The sequence below is a fragment of the Tympanuchus pallidicinctus genome, unplaced genomic scaffold (assembly GCF_026119805.1).
Source record: "Tympanuchus pallidicinctus isolate F22 unplaced genomic scaffold, pur_lepc_1.0 scaffold62, whole genome shotgun sequence".
NCBI lineage: Eukaryota > Metazoa > Chordata > Aves > Galliformes > Phasianidae > Tympanuchus > Tympanuchus pallidicinctus.
The window spans coordinates 79,528-103,349 of NW_026294783.1; the positions used below are offsets into that span (position 1 = coordinate 79,528).

General features: G+C 50.1%; 1 protein-coding gene and 1 long non-coding RNA gene across 33 annotated transcripts in view; one reads left to right on the top strand and one right to left on the bottom strand.

Moving 5' to 3' along the window:
* Positions 1–3,621: 3,621 nt before the first annotated feature.
* Positions 3,622–23,822, top strand: part of LOC128071941 (uncharacterized) — a 144,235-nt gene continuing 124,034 nt past the window's right edge. The window contains exon 1 of one of the 2 annotated variants that reach the window (XR_008202044.1): positions 3,622–3,748. This is a non-coding gene — a long non-coding RNA (uncharacterized LOC128071941). Of the gene's footprint in view, positions 3,749–7,042; positions 7,143–23,822 lie in introns of those variants that run through there. The other variant, XR_008202043.1, reaches the window with a different exon arrangement.
* The window catches only part of SCRIB (scribble planar cell polarity protein), a 94,743-nt gene continuing 83,392 nt past the window's right edge, over positions 12,472–23,822 (bottom strand). For 27 of the 31 annotated variants that reach the window (XM_052665161.1, XM_052665153.1, XM_052665177.1 and 24 more), the window contains 6 exons: positions 22,645–22,809; positions 21,831–21,970; positions 21,407–21,444; positions 20,591–20,665; positions 17,532–17,583; positions 12,472–14,785 (listed from right to left, as the gene is read on the bottom strand). In XM_052665161.1, the coding sequence (XP_052521121.1) occupies positions 14,625–14,785; positions 17,532–17,583; positions 20,591–20,665; positions 21,407–21,444; positions 21,831–21,970; positions 22,645–22,809 (631 nt within the window). In that variant the 3' untranslated portion in view covers positions 12,472–14,624. Of the gene's footprint in view, positions 14,786–17,531; positions 17,584–20,590; positions 20,666–21,373; positions 21,445–21,830; positions 21,971–22,644; positions 22,810–23,822 lie in introns of those variants that run through there. The other 4 variants (XM_052665162.1, XM_052665155.1, XM_052665171.1 and 1 more) reach the window with 4 other exon arrangements.

Below are 23,822 nucleotides of genomic sequence, written 5' to 3' on the forward strand. Positions count from 1 at the left end.
AACATGGTTGAACACAGCTGAGGCTGCGCAGAGCCCAACCCTGGCACAGGGCAGCCCAGAGGATGAGGCAGACACAGCTCTGGGCATTGCTGTGAGTCATTTCCACCTCACACCTGAACTGCCTGCCTCACAGTGTCATAGAATTGCTCAGGTTGGAAAAGACCTTCAAGATCATCGAGTCCAAGCGATAGGATAAGGGGGAATGGTTTGAAACTGAGACAGAGGAGGTTTAGGTTGGATATGAGAAGGAGGAAGTTTTTCCCCCAGAGGGCGGTGAGGCAGTGGCACAGGTTGCCCAAGGAGGCTGTGGATGCCCCATCCCTGCAGGCATTGGAGGCCAGGCTGGATGTGGCTCTGGGCAGCCTGGGCTGCTGGTTGGCGACCTGCACACAGCAGGGGTTGCAACCAGGTGAGCGCTGTGCTCCTGTGCAACCCAGGCCATGCTGGGATTTTATGATTTCATGATTCCATGGGTCCCCATGTCACCCCGTGCATTCTCAGGGCATTCCTATGGATTATTATGGCACCTAGCGGATCCCAGTCACACCCTGTAGATTCTTAGGACTCCCTGTAGACCCTTAGGACACCTTATGGATCTCCATGGCAGCCTATGGAACCTTATGATACCGAAAGGTGACCCATGGATCTGCAAGGTGCCTCAAGGGAACCTATGCATCCTTAGTGTAGCCTATGGATCCTTGGGGCACCCTATGGATCCGTATGGCATTGCTATGGATGCTGATGTCACCCTGTGGATCCCAGTCACACCCTGTGGATTCTTTGGACACCTTCTGGATCCTTATGGCACAGCTATGGCACCCTATGGGTTCTCTGAGCAGCCTGGTCTGGTGGTTGGCGACCCTGCACATAGCAGAGGGTCATTCTGGTCCTTTTCAACCCAGGCCATTCTGTGATTCTATGATTCTGTGATGGAGGAGACGGGCGGCAGTGCCCTGAGAGCCTGGAAATAGGCACGATGGAACAGACACGTTACATACCTGTGGGATATCCTTCTGTAGGAACTTATTTAACTCGGTGCTACGAGACAGGAGAGCGCAACTGCAGTTGTCACCAGTGAATAAATGCTGCTTTTAATTGTCCCTCCCTGCGTGGCCCAGGGCTTTATTCACCACCTGCCACTCAGATTGCACCAATGGAGCCATTAAGCTCTGTGGAGCCACGCTGCTCATCACTGCGCTGCTGGAATGCTTCACAAACACCAATTAGCTCCTCAGTACTCAATTGGGATGTGATGAGGTGATTATCCCTATGTTGCAGGCAGGAACTGGAGCAGGAATATTCCATTTCCAACCCCCTCACTTCAAGTGCTCCGTTGCGGATTGGCACCTTTGGGGAATGCAGCTGGGTGCTGATCTATGGAGGTGAAACAATTTTAAATCTGTAGTTTCTTAATCTTTCAGTGATTTCTGCTCTTAGAATGGCTGCATTCCAACAGCACATCGTTGTGGTGCTGATCCCTCTGCTCTGTCTTCTTCTTTTCCTCTTCTTTTGGGTAGAATCGTGTGTGGCCTAAAATATTTTCCTTTGATAGGGCTTTTATGTTCTGTTCTTGCTTTTAATGTGCAGCTGGCTGTTTTGCTGAAGGCAAGATCAAATGAACGTGTTTTGAAGCAAATGAGCAAAACTGCTCTCATAGGAAGTCTTGCTGCGCTGCTGGGATGCTCTCAGTCCATCTGTGGCAGTTTGGAACCTCACAAGGTAGGTGTGTATCCTGTGTGTCTCCTGTGTGCATACCCTGAAGGCCTTTGCCAGTGCACGGAGTGCTTGATCAGTTCTTGTGGTTAAACACATTGCTAAGGAAGTGCTTTGCTGCTTTCTGTAAAATCCTTACAGCCTGATTGCTGAATGCAGCTGTTCAAAAGCACAGATAACTGTGATCATAGGCTCACAGAGTCATAGAATCACCAAGGTTGGAAAAGACCTGCAAGATCATCCAGTCCAACCTTCCACCATTCCCTGAGAAAGGACTGAATAGATGAGAGCAGGAGAAGCTGTTGGTCGTTGCTGTTATCAGAGAGTGTCGCTTAAGAAGGAAATCACAGAATTGTTTTGTTTAAAAGATCTCTTTGGAAACACACAATGCCATGCAGAGCCACTCAAATTGCAACCTGCAGCCCATCACGGCTCACAAAGAGAGCAGAGCTGTGCAGTGCTGACTGCAGTGATAGAAAATGCTTGAGAAGGAACCCTATGGATCCCAATGGCACCCTATGGATCTTTATGGCACCCTAAGGATCCCTAAGGCACCATGTGGATACTTATGGCACCCTATGGATCCCTTTGGCATCCTAAGGATCCTTATGGCATCCTATGGATCCTTAGAGCACGTTATTGATCCTTATGGCACCCTATGGATCCCTGTGGTACCGTATGAATCCCTGTGGCACCCTATGGATCCCTATGGCACCCTATGGATCCTTATGGCACCCCGTGGATCCTTGTGGCACCCTATGGATCCTTATGGCACCCCGTGGATCCTTATGGCACCCTCTGGATCCCTATGGCACCCTATGTGTTCTCTGGGCAGCCTGGTCTGCTGGTTGGTGACCCTGCACACAGCAAAGGATTGGAACCCTGCGATCATTGTGGTCCTTTTCAACCCAGACCATTCTATGACTCCATGGTTCTGTGCTCCTTTGGCTTTCCAAAGCACCGACCCTGACCCAACCACTTTCTTTCTCGGGTCATACTTTGGCCGTCTGGTTTTCCCCTTTGAGCTGAGCTGTCTGTGCTGCCCTGCTGTAGGCAGGCTGTGCCAAAGGACAGCAGGGCTGTGTGCAAGCTTTGTGTCATCTGAGCTTATCATCAGTGGCAGAGACAACTGAAACTGAGGGGAAAGGTTTCTTTCCCTGAGTGAAGTTATCTCCAGCTCGGTGTTCATTGGCACTCCAGTTGTAATCCAGCATGCTTTGAGAATGAAGGATGTGTGCAACTCTTTCTTTTTGCTTTATTCCTTCACATGTAATAATTGCTGCCTTATGATTTTTACCTTTGCTTGTCTACATTTTTACTTTTTCTATGCATAAAACCACGATTGTTGTTATGGGCTTTGCTTTACGGTGTCACATTGAAGGTGTGGCCATTTTCTCTGCTTCTGAGGGTCTTCTGCATGGCTGAGCAGGGAATGCCACACTTGAGCTTGAGATCATAGAATCATTGAATCGTCACAGAATCCCAACATGGTCTGGGTTGCAAAGGCCCACAGCGCTCACCTGGTTCCAACCCTCTGCTGCGTGTAGGTTGCCAACCAGCAGCCCAGGCTGCCCAGAGAACCCACAGGGTGCCACAGGGATCCAGAGGCTGCCATGAGGATCTACAGAATGCCATAGAGATCCATAGGGTGCCATAGGGATCCACAGGTTGTCGTAAGAACCCACAGGCTGCCATAGGGATGCATAGGGTGCCACAGGGATCCGCAGGGTGATATAGGGATCCATAGGGTGCCATAGGGATCCATAGGCTGTGCTAAGGATGCATCGGTTCCCTTAAGACACCCTGCAGATCCATAGGTCACCTTTGGGTGCCATAGGGATCCATAGGGTGTCCTAAGAATCCACAGGGCATGATTGGGATAGTACCATAGTAGTAGTAGTACCATAGGGACTTATAGGGATGCCCTGAGGATGCATGGGGTGCCATAGGAACCCATAGAATCACAGAACCCCAGCACGGCCTGGGTTGCACAGGAGCACAGCGCTCACCTGGTTGCAACCCCTGCTGTGTGCAGGTCGCCAACCAGCAGCCCAGGCTGCCCAGAGCCACATCCAGCCTGGCCTCCAATGCCTGCAGGGATGGGGCATCCACAGCCTCCTTGGGCAAACTCCCCTAGGCCCAAGCCTGGCTTTAGTGCATTTGCAAACAGGCTACTGCTGTATAGCTTCATTTTGTTTTATTTGGCCACTCTGTCTTCAATTTCTGCACCTCCTGCTGCAGGGTGCTAGAAAATGCCCTATGCATGGACAGCAGGGAGGGAAGATGCTATCTGAAGGCCAGCATTCTTGGACGAGGCATTCCATCATGGCTTTGATTCTGCAACAGAATGTAGAGGGTGATTTGATTATTTATACCTTTGGGATGATCCATCTTTCAGGTATCTGGAATAATCTATCAGGAACACTTGTTGAGGTCCAAATGAGGGTAATACAGCTTGTTTGTCACACGTGTTTAGGGCAGAATTGATTTAACCAAACATTGGTGACCACACGCAGGGCTCTGCATCAGAGCAAGCCACCCGATGGCACGGGATGGGTTTTGGAGGCATTGCAATGTCAGCGCAGCCTGGGCTGCAATGCAGACCTTCAGTAACAAAGATAAACTGCAGCTGAGCTGCGCCGATCACGGAGGAAGCTGGGGAGCCAAACCAGCTATCCTAAATACGGCCATGAAATGCGGGTGGGGAGCAGCACTCCTTGTCTGGAGGCTCAGGATTGATGCGTTGAACCAAAGATGATGTAAGAAAAGCAACTTTTATTAACGAGGTTGGGGCTTGTCCCTGTGTGACGCTGAAATAGCACCGGATCACAGACCATCCCCAGCTGGAAGGCGCCCATCACGTCCAACTCCCTGCACTTCAAACCCTGCTCCTGCGAGCATCGCCTCAGGGCTCCTTCAGCCTTCATTGAGTTTGGCCCTTCCTGAGCTGCTGTCCCACCTGTCCCTGAAAAATACCCAGAATGGTTGATTACAGCAGCAGGATTCCTAGCACAGAGATCTCGCTTCTGAGGGTCTGCAAGGATCCTTCGTTGTCACACTGCAGCGTGAAGACATTGCCTGTGTGTTTCCAAGCAATAATTAGTAATAATCAGCTTTGAAATAATACGTTTTTTCAAGCAGAGTATTTTTTATTCTGCAAGTTGATTGCGTTTATTTTTTCCTTATTATTTCCAAGATAATAGTGGTTATTTTAAGGGAAACCTCAGCTTATGCGTCCGCTTGTGCATTTGGTTTGCTTTTCTAATTAGCATGTAGATCATGTCACACGGCTTCCTTCTGTAATACCTCTGGATAATGACTGTTTGCCACTGACGTCTCCAGCTGGGCTCTGCTATGCTATAACTGCCTTTGAACAAAGAGCCAACAGGAGGGAAACGTTTGCTGCCCCAGATTGCTGATAATCCCAGTTAATGACACGATGCCGCCGGGGGATCAACCAAGGAGTCAGAGAGGAGCAACCCTCGGTTCAGGTGGCTGCAGCTGCCACAGCTGTGGGATTTCAGTGCTGCAGAAGAATGAAAGGAGCATCCAGAGGGACCTGCACAGGGTGGGAAGTTGGCCCTGGTGAAGCCAGTGAGGTCCAACAGGGCCGAGCGCAGGGTGCTGCATCGGGTCGGGGCGATCCCAGGTGTTGATACAGAGTGGGGGAAGAGCTCCTGGAGAGCAGCCCTGCGGAGAAGGACTGGGGGTCCTGGTGGGTGAGGAGCTGGACATAGCAGAGGGCTGGAGCAGCTCTGCTGTGAGGAAAGGCTGAGGGAACTGGGCTGGTTGGGCTTGGAGAAGAGAAGGCTGAGGGGAGACCTCATGGTGGCCTTCAGTGCTTGGAGGGAGCAGAGAAACAGGAGGGGAACGGCTGTGTGTGAGGGTGGGTGGTGACAGGACAAGGGGAATGGCTTGAAAGTGAGACAAGGGAGGTTTGGGTTGGATGTGAGGAGGAAGATTTTGAGCCAGAGGGCGGTGAGGCAGTGGCACAGGTTGCCCAAGGAGGCTGTGGATGCCCCATCCCTGCAGGCATTGGAGGCCAGGCTGGATGTGGCTCTGGGCAGCCTGGGCTGCTGGTTGGCGACCTGCACACAGCAGGGGTTGCAACCAGGTGAGCATTGCAGGCCTTTGCAACCCAGGCCATGCTGGGATTCTGTGATTCTATGGGTTCCTATGGCATCCCTATGGATCCTTATAGCATTCAATGGATCCCTGTGGTGGCACTCAGAGGTGACCTATGGATCCACAGGTTGCCTTAAGGGAACCTATGCATCCTTAGCATGGTCTATGGATTCCTGTGGCACCCTGTGGATCCCTGTGGCACCCTATGAGCTCTATGGGCAGCCTGGTCTGGTGATTGGTGACCCTGCACACAGCAGGGGGTTGGAACTCCGTGAGCATTGGAATCGTTTTCAACCCAGGCCATTCTAAGATTCTATGGCAGCAACAACAAACCCAGCTGAGAAGAAGGGCTCTGCTTTCGTTTGCCCTTTGCTCCCTGTCCTAATGTTGTCTGGAGCTGCATTTCCAGCTGGCCGCTCAGCACCGCTGTGTGCAGTCGGCGATGGAGGTGGCTGACTGAGGGGTGCACTGCAATGGAACTGCTGTGTGCACCTTGTGATTAAAGTGGTCTGGGGCTCGAAAGAAAGCATTCAGGTACGGCAGGGCTCAGTAATCAGCTCTTTTCCATTCTTAAGGTAGGACTTGGATGAGATTTGCCTGCTGACTCAGTATAATGTTTTTTTCTCCTGTTAGCTCTGGTGTGCACGTTTTGGTCTCCTTGGTTGAGATCCACGTTTCCATCTCACCGTCTGTGCCAATAAAAATAAAGACATGACTACAGAATGGATAAGTTATATTTTCCTGCACATCCAACTGCATACAGCACGTTGTTGTCCAGCTGCTCACAGAAAATGCCACTGCCTTTCCTTGGGTGCTGCACAATAAAGATGCTCTGTGTTCCTGTGTCCTGCATTGCATCCTGGTTTTAACTGGCCCATTTCTTCCTCACATTCACACCCATCTCCCTCACACTGCACCTCCAGCCTCGGCAGATAACATTTTCCTTTTAAATGCCTTCACATTTGGAATTGTTTCCTTAGCCGTTCCTATGATGACCCTGCAAAGCAGTTTGGTGGCACAACTGGCCAGAAGGGGCAGGAGCTCGAGGTGGCAGCGCGCGTCCAGGGCTGCGTTGCTCCCATCCAATTCGTGGCTTTTGTTGGCATTACACATAGACCAGCCCTGCCAAAATGCACCACAGGAAATCAGCGCCTGCCTCCGGCGTGTCTGCGCCTCAACATTCATCCTCCTGCTTTAGAAATCACAATGGACTGCAAGAAAATCATGGAATCACAGAACCCCAGCATGGCCTGGGTTGCACAGGAGCACAGCGCTCACCTGGTTGCAACCCCTGCTGTGTGCAGGTCGACAACCAGCAGCCCAGGCTGCCCAGAGCCACATCCAGCCTGGCCTCCAATGCCTGCAGGGGTGGACAGGCAGTAACTGAGAAGGCATTGCTGTTCAAGGGACGTCTGGATGTTGTGCTGAGGACATGGTGTATTGAGAACGATTGGTGGTGGGTGGGTGATTGGACTGGGTGATCTTGTAGGTCTTTTCCAACCTGGGTGATGTTGTGATTCTGCACAGAAAGGCCAGGGTTGGAAGGGACCCCAAGGATGATGAAGCTCCAACCCCCTGCCACCGACCTCCACATTTAATACCAGCCAGGCTGCCCAGGGCTGCATCCAGCCTGGCCTTGAACACCTGCAAGGATGGATGGGGCATCTGCAGCCTCTCTGGGCAGCTGTTCCAGCCTGGAACGTCTTCCTCCATCCCTGGCATTGCCCTGGCATTTCAGATCCCCTGTTCTGCTGCAGTGGAAGAGCAGGCTGAGCGCAGCTTAGCGACGAATCCTTTCTGCCACTCCTGGGTTTGATCCGTTGCAGACATTTTATTTGTATGGATTCACTTACCCTGGTTAAACACAACTTCCTCCCCTCCGTCGATCTGCCCCGGAGCTGTTTGCCTGGATTTTCCTGCTTTCGGCCCAGTTCATATCAAGGAGCAGCGACAGCCATCGGGCGCCCCGCAGCCCGGTGCTGCATGCAGCGCACGCCGCCCGGCACCGAAGGATCGATTCCCTTCTCTGCGGCTTCTCTTTGCTGACAGGTCCTGCAGGAGTCTCTTCACTGCCTCGCGGCTCCCCACGGTAATCACTCGCTGTAAAGAACTTCTGAAGTCTGGCTGCGATGAGAGCCGACGTTACGATGACGAGCAGGGCTGACGCGAGGACCGGCCCGGGGCTCCGGCTGTTCTGACCGGCGTTCAGCTGCTGCCACCACGCTTTTCTCTCGGGGAAAGACACGGGACGCGGCACGAGGAGTGAAGCTCCCTGCTGCCGGATCGGCTGCCTTTACCAAGCGACCCGATGGGCAATCAGCACGGCGTGGTGTTCGGCTTCAGAGGGGCGGAATATCGAGCAGGACGCGATGAAGAGAAAGCAGCCGCTGGTCCTGGCCGGGAATGGTCAGAAAAAGGCCGAGGAATGTCCCCTGCCCAGAGCTCAGGGCTCCTTTTAGCAGCCCTCAGCTTCAGAGCAAAAGTTGCGTTTTAATTCCTAATGTGTATTTTATTTGCACGAAGCAGTGCTGTGACACGCAGGGAAGATGCACAGGTTGTAAAGTGATAAGAAAACGTGCTGCCTCTTCTGCTCTGCACTCAAATGAGTCCGGAGGAGCATCACGGAAATGGCCAGGGGCCACTGAGATGAGCAGAGGGCTGGAGGAGCTCTCCTGTGAGGAAAGGCTGAGGGAACTGGGCTGGTTTGGCTTGGAGAAGAGAAGGCTGCGAGGAGACCTCATGGTGGCCTTCAGTGCTTGGAGGGAGCGGAGAAACAGGAGGGGAACGGCTGTGTGTGAGGGTGGGTGGTGCATGAAGTGAAAAACTTCCTCCTAACATCCAACCTAAACCCCCCCTGTCTCAGTTTAAAACCATTCCCCCCATGTCCTATCACCATCCACCCCCATAAACAGCCGTTCCCCCTCCCTTCCAAGTACTGGAAGGCCACACTGAGGTCTCCCTGCCGCCTTCATTGTCACATTATTCACAGAATCACAGAATCACCAAGGTTGAACAGACCTTCCAGATCACCCAGTCCAACCATCCCCCCATCACCAACAGTTCTCACTAAACCACGTCCCTCAACACCAAATCCAAACGTTCCTTGAACATCCCCAGGGTCGGTGACTCCACCACCTCCCTGGGCAGCCCATTGCACTGCCTGGCCACAGAATAGCAGTATTTATTTATTTACTTATTCATCACCACCTGATTTTCTTTTGAAATCATGAACTCCACTTGTGACGCCTCACACGCACTTCTGTCCTGTTCTGCTGTGCCATACAGTTGCTGTGTGATGCTCAGTGACTCCAATGATGAACTTTTGCTTGCGTGCTTGGCTGGAGGCCTTACCCAGCAGGGAGCGTAGCGCTGCCTCGTCACCACTGCGTGTTCCTCCTCACAGACTCATTGGTGCACCTGCTTTTATTTATTCCCCTTCTTAATTTATACTAAATCGCTAGAATTAGAATTTGAGTATTAGAAATTCCAGAGCTTTGTAGATACAAGTCCTACCATTTTTTAAGATAAATTAATAGAAAGTGTGACCTGATAAATGCAAAGAGCTTAGAAGTATTTATTGCACTTGAGGCCTCCTGTCCTTAGGATGGATAAGTTCAGATCTCTTTGGTTCTCGGAGCGAATATTTCACATTCAAGGCAGAAACACAGAACTGTTTTTCCATTATGTTGAGTTGCAAATCTCCCATTTCCCATTTCCCCCTTCCTTTGATTCTGTTTCTCCTTGTTTACTGCTTTAGTTCCTAATTTAGCATCGTTAGAAAGTTAAAATTAAGGAATTGCTGAATCAGAACAGCAAATGCAAATAAAGCCTTGCAGGCCTCGTCACAAAGCATTACTTCATCATTTGTTGAGGATGTTTGAAACAAAATTACAGCGTCAGAAGGAATGTGACTGGAAATGACACTGAGATACTTTAAAACCTAACTTTTACTTAAAAAAAAACCCAAAAACTATTCTAATTTGTGTCTGAGATTTTACTCTGATTTCCCAACTCCTGGTGTGAGATTTTGCAGGTTTCCCAACTCCCGTCTTTTTGAACACACTTTTGTGCTGTCATTCTCTGAGAGACGTTGGAAGGAGCAAACAAAGGGGCCAAGGAGGGGACTTTTATAATGGCACGTAGTGACGGGGTGAGGAGAAATGGCTTTAAACTGGAAGAGGGGAGATTTGGAGTAGATGTTAGAAAGAAATGCTTTACTGTGAGGGTGGTGAGGCACTGGAACGGGTTGCAGGGTGAAGCTGTGGATGCCCCCCCTGCCCTGCAAGCACTGGAGGCCAGGCTGGACGGGGCCGTGGGGGCTGGGCAAGCCTACAGCAGGTTGGAACTGCGTGCACTTAAAGGGCCCTTCTGACCCTTGTCTAAAGTTGGAGGTATTCCATTCTTGAATGAGGAACAAGTTCTGTGTCTTTCCTCAACTGGATTCCATGCACTGAACGACTCTGCGGGGGAGCTCAGTAGGTGGCAGTTCAGTTTCTGTCGGTGGAGGTCAGCCTGACAGTTCTTTAGCTTACATTTCTCACGTCCTGTAGGAAGACTGCCGTTATATATAAGATCAGCATAGAAAATCTTTCAGAAAAAAAAAAAAATAATAAGTTTTTCAGCTGTTGACTGCATTGCTTTTCTTCAATTACTGCTCCTTTTAGAAGGGCTTTGTCGTCTCCAGATACCACATCCTCACAGGCAGCAGCCACGTAAGTGAGAACGATACAAACAGCCTCTGTACAAGAAACCAGCTCTTTTGGTTCCCTCTCCTTTCTCTCTTCCATTTCTTGTTCTATATACATTAATCCCTCCCTTTCTCCATCGTTGTCCCTTCCTCCAGGCCACGGGGGTCCAACCTTTGGGCTGCACTGAGTGAAGAGGAATTCTCTTGGGCTGCATATAAAATATGCAATAAAGTTAAGGTAAATGAATAATGAATTCTTTTTTCTCTCTCTCTCTCTTTTTTTTTTTAATTAAAACATAAAAAAGAGGGCAAGAAAAACATAGACCTAGTGGATATTTGACCCTGTTTTTGTGAAACTCATGCATCAATCTGGTTCTATCAATGTGGCTGCAATTAGTGAATGCTCAAGGTGCTCAGGTAGTTTTGCTCTTCCTGTGCTTCATACTTGAAAACAGTTGTTCACAAATGTACATCCTGCCAAAAAACGGGGACGGGAGGAAGGTGTGATGGTGAAACAAGGGATATTTTTTCTCTGGCAGTGACAATTCTTGTAAGAATCTGGGATAGAGACATGATCAGATTTTTCCTTGAGTCTGCAACTCCGTATACCCCATTTTAAAGTCTGCAGGTAATGTGTTTTTGGTGCCTGAAAATGGAGCTGCAAATATACAAAAAAAAACTTTTTTTTTTTTTTTTTCAGAAATCTTGAAATTCTCAAATTTCTTCTTTGTAGGGTTTGTGTATCTGGATATCAGCGTTTTTATCAGAGACACAGACAGTGGGATGGAGCGCACCTGCAGCGTGTTTGTAGGTTACACCAAGCCAAGCGGTGCAGCTGACAGGACAAAATCACAGAATCACAGCATCACAAGGTTGGAAACGAGCTGCAAGATGATCCAGTCCAACCCCCCTCCCATTGCTATCAGTACCAGCAGCACTAAACCACATCTCACAGCTCCTCATCCAGGCGCCTCTTGAACGCCGCCAGGGACGGCGCCTCCCCCACCTCCCTGTGCAGCCATTGCAGATTCTGAGCACTGCGAGCAGCAGCTTCTCCTCATGTCCATCCTAAACCTCCTCTGGCACAACTTGGGGCCGTTTCCTCGGCTCCTGCTGTTTGCCTGGGAGAAGAGGCCAGACCCTTCTGCACCACAACCTGCCTTCAGGCAGCCATAGAGAGCAGTGAGCTCTGCCCTCAGCTCCTCTTCTCACCCTGAACATTCCCAGCTCCTCCAGCCTCTCCTCACAGCCCTGTGCTCCAGACCCCTCACCATTTCATTGCCCTCCTTTGAACGCGTTCCAGGCCCTCCATGTCTTTCTTGCAGCGAGGGGCCCAAAACTGGACCCAGCCCTCGAGGTGCGGCCTCACAGAGCTGAGCACAGGGGATGGATGCTCCCCTCCCTGCTCCTGCTGGCCATTTCTGATGCAGGCCAGGCTGCCCTTGCCCTTCCTGGCCACCTGGGCACACTGCTGGCTCCTGTTCAGCCCAGCATCAACCAACACCCCCAGGTCCTCAAGCACCTCTCCTCCCCATCCTGACCTCCAGTTCCCTCCGAAGTTTAAAGCCATTAACTGCAGCATCCCGTCGTGTTGTTTGTTTCATCAAGTTTCATTGATAGCAACTGCTTTGTAGCTTTTTAGCTGCGCAGTGGCTTCCAGCTCTTCCTGATCGCACTGGTATTGAGCCACACCAACTGGGCCATTGGCCACGTCACGTTTTAGATGAACGCACCCCAATACGCCACACCACACCTTGCAGGCATTTCACAGATGTCTGCTTCCCTACTGGTTCCCAATACGCCAGCATCTCCTAAACTTCATCTCCTTTCAGCCCACAGAAGCAGGAAAATGGCTGATATGTTCGCTGGGTTACGGCTTCGTTAACAACGAGAACCAAAGTTCAGGAATTGCAGGCTTCACACCGGGCAGAAGGAATAACTCAAGGTTCTAAAATGTAAAGTAAACTTTATTATCCTTGAACCACAAAATAGATTTCTTTGGTTGTACAAATGTCACTAGTTACAGTCTTGATGCACTAATTAATTTTCCCTCAGAGTCTCTCAGGAGAGAAGGGGAGAGAACCCAGAGCCTGGCAGCGGGTACCAAAAAGGGAAAGAAGAAAGAATCACGTTAGTCACCAAAACAAATCCGAGATCGCTTCCAAAACTGCTCTTGTTAAAAAGCATAGGCTAAAATTAGACTTTAAAAAAGGAAAAGCTCCAATTGCTGATGATGGAAGCAGCCGTAGCTGCAGCTTGTTATTCCGAGTTCCCCCTTCAGAGCCCTACCAAATTAAACCACGTGGAGTCAGTACAAATGAGTTTGGCATGAAGGGAGATGCTCGACCATAAAAAAAATGCATCCAGTCACTCAGCAAATGCATAAGCAGACGTGCCTGCTGCTCCCAAGCCACGTCCCAGGTAAGGTTCAGCCCTGGCCTTACTGCTGGAGTTCAGCAGAGAGCACCAATGGATCTGGATGGACAGATCAATGACTGCTGAACTCTGACGCCTTTCTCTGTATTGGAGGCTTTAACAAAAGAAAACCCAACGAAAACAAACCAAACAAAATCCATTAAAAAAAAAAAAAAAAAAAAAAAAGGAACAGGGATGTTTTATTTCAGTAGTGGGCAGTAGAACAGCAGAGACTGATTTCAGAGCCGTGAGCAGCATCAGCCTCCTCCATGTCTGTAGAGCACACTGGATGCAAACTGTCCACGGCCACTGTTCCATGTGCGGCAACCAGGAATCACACCCAAGTCCCTTTTCCATTTTTCTTTTTTCCTCTTGCTTGGACAAGCACGTGTTTGCCCTGCCCTATGCAGACAGCGGCCTGAAGCCGACACGCAGGCACACAGCAGCACCGTGCGCTTACTGCAGGTTCTTCCCAGATCCATCCCACCCGCTGTGCTCCCTGCCTGGCAGGCAGTCACTCCTTCAGACCCCGCAGGCACCCTCACAACATCACCTATCATCTCACAGCCAGTGGGACTCACCCACCGGTACCCTACCTGTAAGACCCCGTTAGTCCTACCCTGACCCAGCAATGCCACTTCCTACCCTTCCCCGTTCCCTGAATCCTAACCCCTACCTTATTTGCTGTTTACACCTCCTACCTCTGCCGCCGTATTCCTAACCCCTCGCTATTCTGCTTGCTATTGCTGCCATGCACTCACACTGCTACTGTTCCTTCTACAGCTTTTCAACTCCTTTCTCATTTCTGCCCCGGCGCACCCGTTCAGCTGTGATGTGGACAGCAGACAGACACCTGTCTGACACCCAGCACCGTGCACAGTGGTACACGCTACGTGCACACAGTGTGTATGTGGGGTAGATTCCTGCCTCCCAAAACAGTACAGCACTGCAGGCAGGAGCAGCTCCCTGCATGGGACAGGTGCTGCGCTCACAGAGGCAATGGAATGGAGCTGATGCTTCCTGGAGCTGGCACAGGCTCCGGCTCATTCAGTCTTCTTTTGAGCGCACAGGTGTCAGTGTTAGAGGGAGGCACTTCACTACAATTCCTTTTTTGTTCTTCTTTTTCTTTTTTGCCTCCAAGCTTCCACACGCTCCCAAAAGAAAGTGAGGTGACAGCGTGGGAGGGTGGAAGAAGATGCTTCTTGGCAAAAGACTGGAAATTAAATAGGAGTGAAGGCTGGAACTTCCTTCTCATTCAGACCAGAGTAGAAGCTCTCATATTAACCATTAAACAAAAGACCCAAGTCGAGGAAATAACAGCTGGAGCCCAACACACTCACACTCTATGTTCTCCCTGTCCTACCGTCCCCGCCCTCCCCCCCAATATTTACAGGCTAACAAACTGCAGCTGCCCACTGTCCTACCCACGCTTCCTCTTGGTTACCATCCATCAGTCTCGTGCCATCCCACGTGGGGTCAGGACGTGCCCCAGTGCTCTACCGGGTGAGAAAATAGGGCGGTTCACAGCCTTAAGGAAGTCGGTTGACCGCAACGCTCCTGGGGTGCTCAGTTCCCCCCGGAGCCCAGGAGGCAGCGCTATGGGCAGTCTGGTGCCGCTCCTGGAGCACGGGAAGTTCAGGAGCCCCGTGTCGGGCCGTCCCAAAGCCCAGGAGCTTTGGATTGCCTACGTCGGGACGGCGGCCTCCAGGCTGCGCCGGCTGTGCCGCAGTTTGCGTTTGCTGCTGTACAGAGCCATCTCTTCAAGTGCAGATGCGGTTGGCGTTGATGAATCACGTGTTAATAGCATTTCCTCCTCCTCTGGCTGTCCGTCTTGCTCCTGAGGAACTGCGTAGATAAGAGAAGTAACAGATTTAGGAGGAGGCGCTCGATTTAAGCACTGAGATGGTTAACGATGACACGATGGTGCCCTGCATGCTGAGACGTAAATCACAGCAATGCCGTGCCCAGAACCTTTAGGTGCTATGTACCTGAAGTGCTATTAGTTTCTGGGAAGGAAGTGGCACTCCTCAGCAGACATCTTCCCCAACACCCAGGACTCACTGAAAATGGTATGGAAGTGCCAAAGTGCAGGAATAATCAATGCCCAGAAGGCACTGAGGTGCGCGCTGGTGCTCGAAGCGCTGCAGTAGTTCCAACGGAGCACTGGGCACTGAGGAGCACCATGAGCATCACATGGGACTGAGAGAGGTGAGCCTTTTGGTTTTGCTTAATGCTGAAGCTGGATGAGTGAAGTCCTTTCTGTAGACTGCATCTTGGGTCTTCCACCCAAGGGCCTCACCACAGAGCCACTGTGGCAGGGCTGACCCTCAGTTAACGTGGTCTGAGATTTGCACCTGAGCTACGCTGTACTTTTACGTACCCCAGAAAATCCACCCTTTGTGATAATGTGGCTTGAACGACTTCCATGTAAAAATGACTTTTGTAAAAAGAAAAAAGCTTCATGAAGCCACAGAAGTTTTCGTTCGAGTTCCTGAGAAGCTTCTCTGAAGTCTCTGAATTCAGCAGAGAACCTCAAATACAGCAATCTGTCAGAGCAGAGGTGCAGTCAAAGCTGCTGATCTGTACTTAATGGCCCACCCTCTGCTCTACAGCCACGCTCACAGCAATGCCCTCTTTCTTACAGTCAGCAGGTAGAAGCTTGCTGTGACCCAGAACCCTTCCTGAACTTCTATGTAGCATCAACCTGTGGTTTGAAAAGGACGCAGAATCAAGAGAACACAGGTAACCAATGCGACGTCTTGGAAGGATGCTGGGACTGACAAGCAGGGAGCTCACTTTCAAGCAAAACAAACTGGAATAAAACAAAGGCACTGGCAGACAAGTAGAGAGACGTTCAAAAGGGGTGGAGGACTCAAAGTGCTTGGAGGGAGGTCGCTGCTCTTAGACCCAGTGGAATTTGCCAAAGGAGCCATCAAACATGGAAATAAATACGGTCTCACCACAGCATACTGCATCCTTCAAAAAACTTTTGAACTGTTCTCAAAGCTCTTAATGAAAATAAACTGCTATGGGACAAAAGACACATCCTTTAGTGTGTAAGTAAGTAGTTAAAGCAGAGGAAAATCGCAGGAAGAAATGACACAAAACAAAGCAGTTGTCTGTAGCTGGCTCTGTGTTTGGAAACTAAAGAGAAATAACAGGTGATGATGACTGCATTGAGAGACACTGCAGATTACTGCACATTGGGGCAGTCAAATGGAACTCCACTCCAAAAAGGGCATCAGGATGTTATAGAGATGGCTGGGAAACAACGTGGAAGGTGGAAGTAACTGCAGGTGTGAATACGGATTCAAGAAAGTGAACAACTCTGAAACGAAAGCCTCTGGTTTATAAAATACAAAACCAAAAAGGTTGTAAGTTTGGAGCAGTACTCTGGAAGGAATCGCTTGATGCTCCTTTCTTCTATGCTTTTCCTTAGCACTCCAAGCAGCTCATTACCAAATCATCCCAAGCCTTGTGCTGACGTCGTGCATCTGCTTTTATGCTTTTGTTTGAAGCTCGGGTTCAATATAGATGGTGTGTAGCTCTGAATTGATTCTGCAGGCACTGGAAGGAGCTTTCTGAAGATCTGAGCACACTTCTTAGCAATGCAATTCCACTTTTGATTGTAAGATATCAGAAAAGATGGGAGAACAATTGAGTTGAGAATGGACCACCTCAAATGAAAAACCCAGCATTTTCATTTCAGAGGTTTGCACTACAGCAAACAGAAGCTGTTCTCAGTACATTTCATTTGAGCATCTCTGCAGTAGAATCCCCAGTGCCAATGTCCTGTGTATGGATCAGCCATCTGGAGTGGAGCCTTTACTAAGAGTGATTTGCCAAGATAAAACTGACAGCTGAGCTGTGTAAAAGAAAAGAAAAATAAATAGCTGCAGAGGAGGCAGAAGAAAGCCAGCATCAACTGCTGAATGAAAGAAAAGCACTGTTAAGGAGAAGGCATGCCCTGCTGTGCTCCACTACAGCACCTGGAATGAAGCAGGACATGGTCTGAGCTGTCCTTTAAGGTTGGGAACACAAGGACATACTGCAGCTAGCACAGTATGAAGAGATACAGAAGTCAAAGCTTCAATTAGTGCTCGTTTAGGTGACGGTGCACACAGCTCCACAAGCTTAGACCTGGGGAGTCACTCACCAAGCTCCATCCAGTGCCAAACCAGGATGACCTCCTGCACTGCCTGCTGCTGGCAGCGCCTGTTCCAGCAGAAGGGGCACAAAGCACCCCTAATATGGATGCTGTCCCCTTGGAGCAGCTGCCAAAGGCCAGGACTTCCCACCCGCATTCTACCACCCCTCTTCACTCAAGAGCACAGCACGAGGTTAGGCATGCTCGTAACAAACAGTTCTCAGCAAATCAGCCATTAATAACCACAATGCAAATATCCTACCCAAAACTGAATGTGGCGAATCTCAAGGTTTCATTCTAGAATGGACAAAAAAAAGGATAATGCTTCAGGTAGCAAGAAGGTGAGGACCTCAGGGTTGACTCCACAAGCAGGTCAAGAAGAACACTCTAGAAACGGATGGGATGTAAGTGGTACAGGAAAGTCTCCTTTTGCCACTGGCTTACCTGAGTTATTTCTGTCCTCAACATATCTGAGGTCATCAGCTGCATCAGGAGACTGGAAAGAAGAAGACATGAGCATTTACCTCTGTAACACCAGCGCCAGGTAATTTCCCTCTCAAGCCTACGACAAACTGCAAGAACACCTTTTGCCTCAAAGGCTCTGGTGGTGCAGCAGCCAGGGCACGGCCCTCACATTCAGGCTTTCTGCTGCAATCAAGCAGCCCGTTGTCTGAACTGTGAGGTGAGAGCTGTGTCTGCCCACCACAGCTCTCTTATTATTCGTCTGGGGAGAGAGGAGGGGACAGTAAGTGACAGGAAAGGCAAAAAGCAGGAAGGCTGTTAAAAAGGAGCAGAAATATGGGAGGGGACCGACGACACAGGACAGTGATGCTTCCTTGAGCGTCCTGGACCCAGCTCTGCACCTGCGCTGCTCTCAGGCCTGGCTTCTTAGGCAAAATCAGTGGGATTTTTTTCTTCATTTAATTACATAAGGAATCATAGAAGCATTAAGGTTGGAAGAAGCCTAATAGATCACCAAGCCCAACCCAACCCATCCCCACCATGCCCACTAACCACGTCCACAGGAGCCACATCTCCACGGCTCCTGGACACCCCACAACTTCTGCCACCAGGGCACCCGCCTCAAGCATCAGTGGGCCTACGCTGCCTCCAGTGTTAGTTTTATCTGCAGTGTATTTGATGAAGCCCTTTCTGTTGTCCTTGACCCCCTCTTGCAAGGTTAACCTTACAGCCTTCATGGAAGGAGGATGACTCTAGCAACCAACCACAGGTAGTTCAGCAGATCAGAGCAACGCCACCATGTAAGAACCATGACTTTGGTCACGGGCCAAAACTTGAGATGGTCTGAAAGTCAGCACTCAATCACAGAATCAAAGGGGTAGGAAAGGATCTCAAGAGATCACTGAATCCAATCCCCCTGCCCAAGCAGTTCCGTACGACAGGTCGCACAGGTGGGCGTCCAGTTGGGTCTTGAATATCTCCATGGTGGAGACCCAACTTCTCTGGGCAGCACTCCATCACCCTTACTGCAAAAAAGTTCTTCCATGTGTTAGCACAGAACTGCCTGTGTCCAGCTATTAGGCTGTCACTCCTTGTCCTATTGCTACACACCACTGAGAAGGGCCTGGCCTCATCCACCTGCCTCCCACCCCCCTGTAGAAATTTATAAGCCCTCTCAGTCTTCTTTTCCCCAGCTGAACAGTCCCAGGTTACTCGGCCTTTCCTCACGCAGGAGATGCTCCAGGCCCTTTATCATCTCCGTGCCCCTCTGCTGGGCTCCATCTAGGAGATCCCTGTCTTTTTGGAACTGGGGAGCCCAGGGCTGGGTACAGGGTTCTAAATGTGGCCTCACCAGGGCAGAGTAAAGGGGGAGGAACATCTCCCTCAACCAGCTGTCCACACTCTTTTTAATGCACCCCAGGATGCCATTGGCCCTCTTGTCCAGCAGGGCACACTGCTGGCTCATGGCCGACCTGTCGTCCACCAGGACCCCCAGGTCCTTCTCTGCAGAGCTCCCCTCCAGCAGCTCACGTCCCAACCTCTACTGATACCTGCAGTTATTCCTTCCCAGGTGCAAGACTCAACATTTGCTCTTGTGAAACCTCATCAGGTTCATCCCTGCTCAACTCTCCAGTCGAGGTCTGGTGGAATGGTAGCACAGCCTTCAGGCGTGTTCAGCCACTCCTCCCAGCTTTGCATCATCAGCAAACACACTGAGGGTGGACTCCATCCCTTCATCCAGGTCATCAATGACGACGTTGAACAAGACTAGACCCAGCACCGAACCTTGGGGAACACAGGCATCCAACCAGAGAGCAGTTCAGCAATCATCGCTGCCAGTTCTCTCAGCACACGTGGGTGCATCCCGTTGGGGCCCGTGGATGCGTGCGTTGATTTTGGCTACGTGCTCCCTAACCAGACCCACCTCAACCAACGGAAAGCCTTCCTTTCCCCAGACACTCTCTCTTACCTCCAGGGTTTGGGATTCCCAAGGGTTAGACTTAGCATTACGCACCGAAGCAAAGCAGGCATTCAGAATCTCTGCCTTCTCAGCACCCCCTGTTACCAAGGCACCCACTTCATTCAGTAGGGGACCCACGTTTTCCCCAGTCTTCCTTTTACTGTTGACATACTTTAAAAAACCTCTTATTTTGTTGTCCTTTACCTCCTTTGCAAGGTTTAATTCCCAGAAGGTCTTTGCCTTTCTCACTGCATCCACAGAGGCCCTGACAACATTCCTGTAGTCTTCCCAGGTGGGCAGGACCTTTTTCCACAAATGTGGAAATATGGACTTTCTTATTTTCTTTCTGTTCATCCAGGAGTTCCTTGCTCATCCGCACAGGATGAAAAACTTGGGGACTGGTATCAATGTCCCAAGCCCTATTTATTTTGCTCTTACAGAAAATTTAGTCTGTCTGCACACAGTGCTTCAAGGACAGAGAAGTCAAAGCGCTCTGCATTTGTTCATCTATTAATCCAAATTTGTACTTAACACCCTAAGCTTAGCCCTTCAGAACTACGCAAATGTTTCAGTAGAGCTCAGTATTCATTTTAATAATGCCATATGAACTTTTTACTTCATGATTATCCTAACATCTACAGCAGAGCTACAACTTAGAAAGCTGGCAGCACAGCTGCTTCTGGGGCAGGCTGCCGGATAATTCCGCCCTGAAGTTAACACCAGCTCCCATTTGCAATTAGTTGGCAACCTTTTCTCCTTCCCTTTCAGTTCTCATCTTTCGCTTGAAAATATTTCAGGATCAGTTAAGGTGAAAATGTGATTGCTTTGTATTTGCAAAGGCTTTGCCCTCGCTTTTAAAACCATCTGGACCAACTTCTTAACACCTGACTGACGCCTCCAGTGGCTCCTCAGTACAGCATGGCCAGCTGTCATTGCCCCATACGTGGGGGGCACCCTGAAGAGCTCTTCCTCACGCCATTCAGCCTCTGCTCTGAGGGTCGTCACATCATATGCAGCACTTCCACTAAATCAAGCCCTGACCGATCCGACAGCAGGCAGAAATTCAGCATGCAGTGAATACCTGGATTTCGTAAACAGGTTTGGAGGAAGGAATAGCAGCAAATTCCCGGTAGTCAAACTTCTTTTCAGACATGGACTAGAAGGGACAGTAAATGAGAAGAGAGAGAAAAGAGAGAGTGAGGAGAGAGGAGTGGATGGACACACAACAGCACCCTGAGTGATCTACGGAGAGTTAGCAGCAAAGCATCATTCACAGTTAGTGTCAACGGTGTCTGGATCCAGCCTCTGGGAAAGAAGGCATCTCAGGGACACTGGGACTCTGCATTTTGTCTGTCCTGCTCTCAGGGTAGGTGCTCCAAGCTGCATGGAAAACACGACGTGCTCCAGTGAGCTGCACATCTGCACTAGCTTAGCTAAGAACCCTCTCTGTATGGAAAAAAATCAGCAGCAAGATTCCTGACAGCTCCAGCACAGCTGGCACTGAATTCAGAGCTGGTGTGTGACTTTGGGCAGAACCAGGTCCCGCATTCTGTTGTACCAATTTTGACAGTTCTCTGCAACGACGTCCTGCTGTATTTATACAGCACTTAGAAAAAGTAAGATGCTGATTTCAGCTCAAGTTTTTGGTTTCACGTTACTGAGAAGAGAATAAAACAGAGAAGGGGAAAACAGACATTGCTGCCTATTTGTACAAAGGGGATGTCTCTAGCAAAGGGCATGGCAGAGCTCCAGCCACACTGCCCTCTTCACAACTCTGCCTCAGGCTGAGTATTTAAATAGGGACCTCGTAGCCCAGATGCACGATCCACACCCAAGGTGAGTAACGGACAAATCCCAAGCTTACAGAGAGAACAAGAGCAAGCAGAAGGTGTCATACCAGCCTTCCTGGTGAAGTGACGTTCCTGGGACTGCAATCTGCAAAAGATGACACAAAAACACTGTTCACTGAACGTCTGTGTTACATGCAACGCACACACATGCCTGCCCCTTCCATTCAGCAGTTATTTAAGTGTGATAAAAGACCAGACTCACAACAGACACTCTCAAAACAAATGCCTCTTTTTTTTTTCTTTTTCTTTTTTTCTCCTTTCTCTTCAACTCTGCTCTTGTTTCCCACAACCATGTTTTGGTATCTCAAGTTTTCTGTTTGTTAGAAACATCTCCTGTGCTCAGAGATGTCATGTGCTCAAGCAGGTCCTTCCAGCCTCAGCTGAATGAATAAACTGCATCCTGCCAATCTTCTTTCAAGCCAATTAATCTGCAGAAGCATTAGCTCTTCCTCAGAAGCTGCTGTACAGTACCTTCCAGTGGTGTTGGCGACGGGGTAGGAACGGGTGAAGGTGACTCTGTCACCTGCTCCAGAGTGCTGCGCTTCTTTCCCTCCTTGGACTTGGCAATGACCATTTGGGCTTTAAGAGCATCCTGTTCAAGGGATTTCATCCTGTCTCAGAAAGGAGGAGGAACGGAAGGAGAAAAAGACATCAGACATTGCTTTCTCTATAAGAGATGAATGCCGTCTTCTGTGCCCAGCGGCTGAACCACAGTCAACAAGCTGAGTGCAGAAAGGCCAGACGAACCCTCGGTTCCCCGCAGCAGACAGACTTTCAGAGCAGGAGAGAACAGCTCAGTTTGCTGTCATCAGACATTACTGTCCATGTTGTCACGTGTGCTGAACAGAGCCTGGAGCTCAGCATCAACCCATGAGATGCTGGAGGCCTTCCCAGAGGCGCCGTGTGTGACAGACAGCAATCCAAATTGAGGAACGTGACGGGGAACTGCCAGGGCTCAATGTCTAGGTGAGCTTTCAGGGCTTTACTCTCCTGTGTTCTCAAGTGTGCCACACTTCATCCCTCTGCTGCCACTGGGACATTATAAATCACCTCTGAAAAAGGGGGTTCAGCCCTCACAAACGCCGGCTCCCACCCAACCAGACAGACCCAGCGTCCACCCATCATCCCCACTGACTGCCAGTAGTCTGTGGTACCTCAGGGAAATGAACTCCAGCACCACTGAATCCTCCCTAGCCCTACAAGGACGCAGCTGGGAGCACGGTGTTAGGATGGGGGACACAGACAGGACGGAGCATGCAGCTGGCAGGGATGGGGCTGTGCACACCTGGATTGGTTTCCTGACCCAGGGGTTCTCGAGGCGTGACTCTGCACTGGACTAGGCATCTGAGCTGGCCTGGCCCCGGGAGCAGGAGCCCATTGCCGGGACTGGTACAGCTTCCTGGCCAGATCCTGCTCGTACTGTTTAATACTGTCTTCAAGAGTTGAGGATCTGAGGAGGAGGAGGAGGAGGAGGAAGAGAGGAAGAGGAAAAGGAGAAGGAAGAGGAGATGATGGTAATGAACATTACAGTGGACAAATACAGGGAGAGAAAGAAACAGATACAGGAACATACCCTGGCAAGGAGAAATGTATGTCTGAAAAGGGAGCAGCCATGGTTACAACAGGCTCCTACACCTCGTCCTTCCCAGCACCAACTGCTGCAGAAGAGGGCAACCTGGATGATGTGCCCAGAAGTGCTTGCTTCAGAGACTACATGTCTAGAGAACGCCCTCCTCACGTGCTGGGAGGACTGGAAACATCAGCAGATCAGTGCAAAAGGCTCAGCAGTGGCTGCAAAGAAGTTTGTGTGTGTATGTGTGTGTGTAAAGCAGACTGATGGAGTGCAGGGCATGAGCACACGTGCGTGCACGCACACTTCATCACCTCCATGTACACTGCATGCTCATACATATCTGACCATCTGTCAGCATTTACTTTTGTTTGACCATTGTAAAACAGGATAACTGAGTTGGAAGGAACCCATGGCAAGCACTGAGTCCAGCTCCCGACTCCACAAAGGGCAAGGTGAGTGTTAAACCACAACTCTAAGAGCATTGTCCAAATGCTTCTTCAGCACTGCTGACAGGTTTGGAACCACAACCACCAGCCTGGGGAGCCTGTTCCAAGCTCACATTCTGGTGCAGAATCTTTCCCTCACCCCCAGCCTGACCCTCCCGACACAGCTCTGTGCTGTTTCTTTGGGTCCTGTTGCTGTCACCAAACAGCAGAGATCATAAGTTGGCTGTGGGCTGCCACGAATGAGCTGCAGGCTGCCACGAAGCCTCCCCTCTGTCTTCTCTCAGCTGAACAAAGTGTGGCTGCTCCTCATACATATCACAGAGTTACAGAATGGCTTAGGTTGGAGGGGTCCTTAAAGATCATCTAATTCCAACCCCCTGCCTTGGGGACAGTTGCCAATCACTACATCAAGCTGTACAAGGCCACATCCAACCTGGCCTTGAA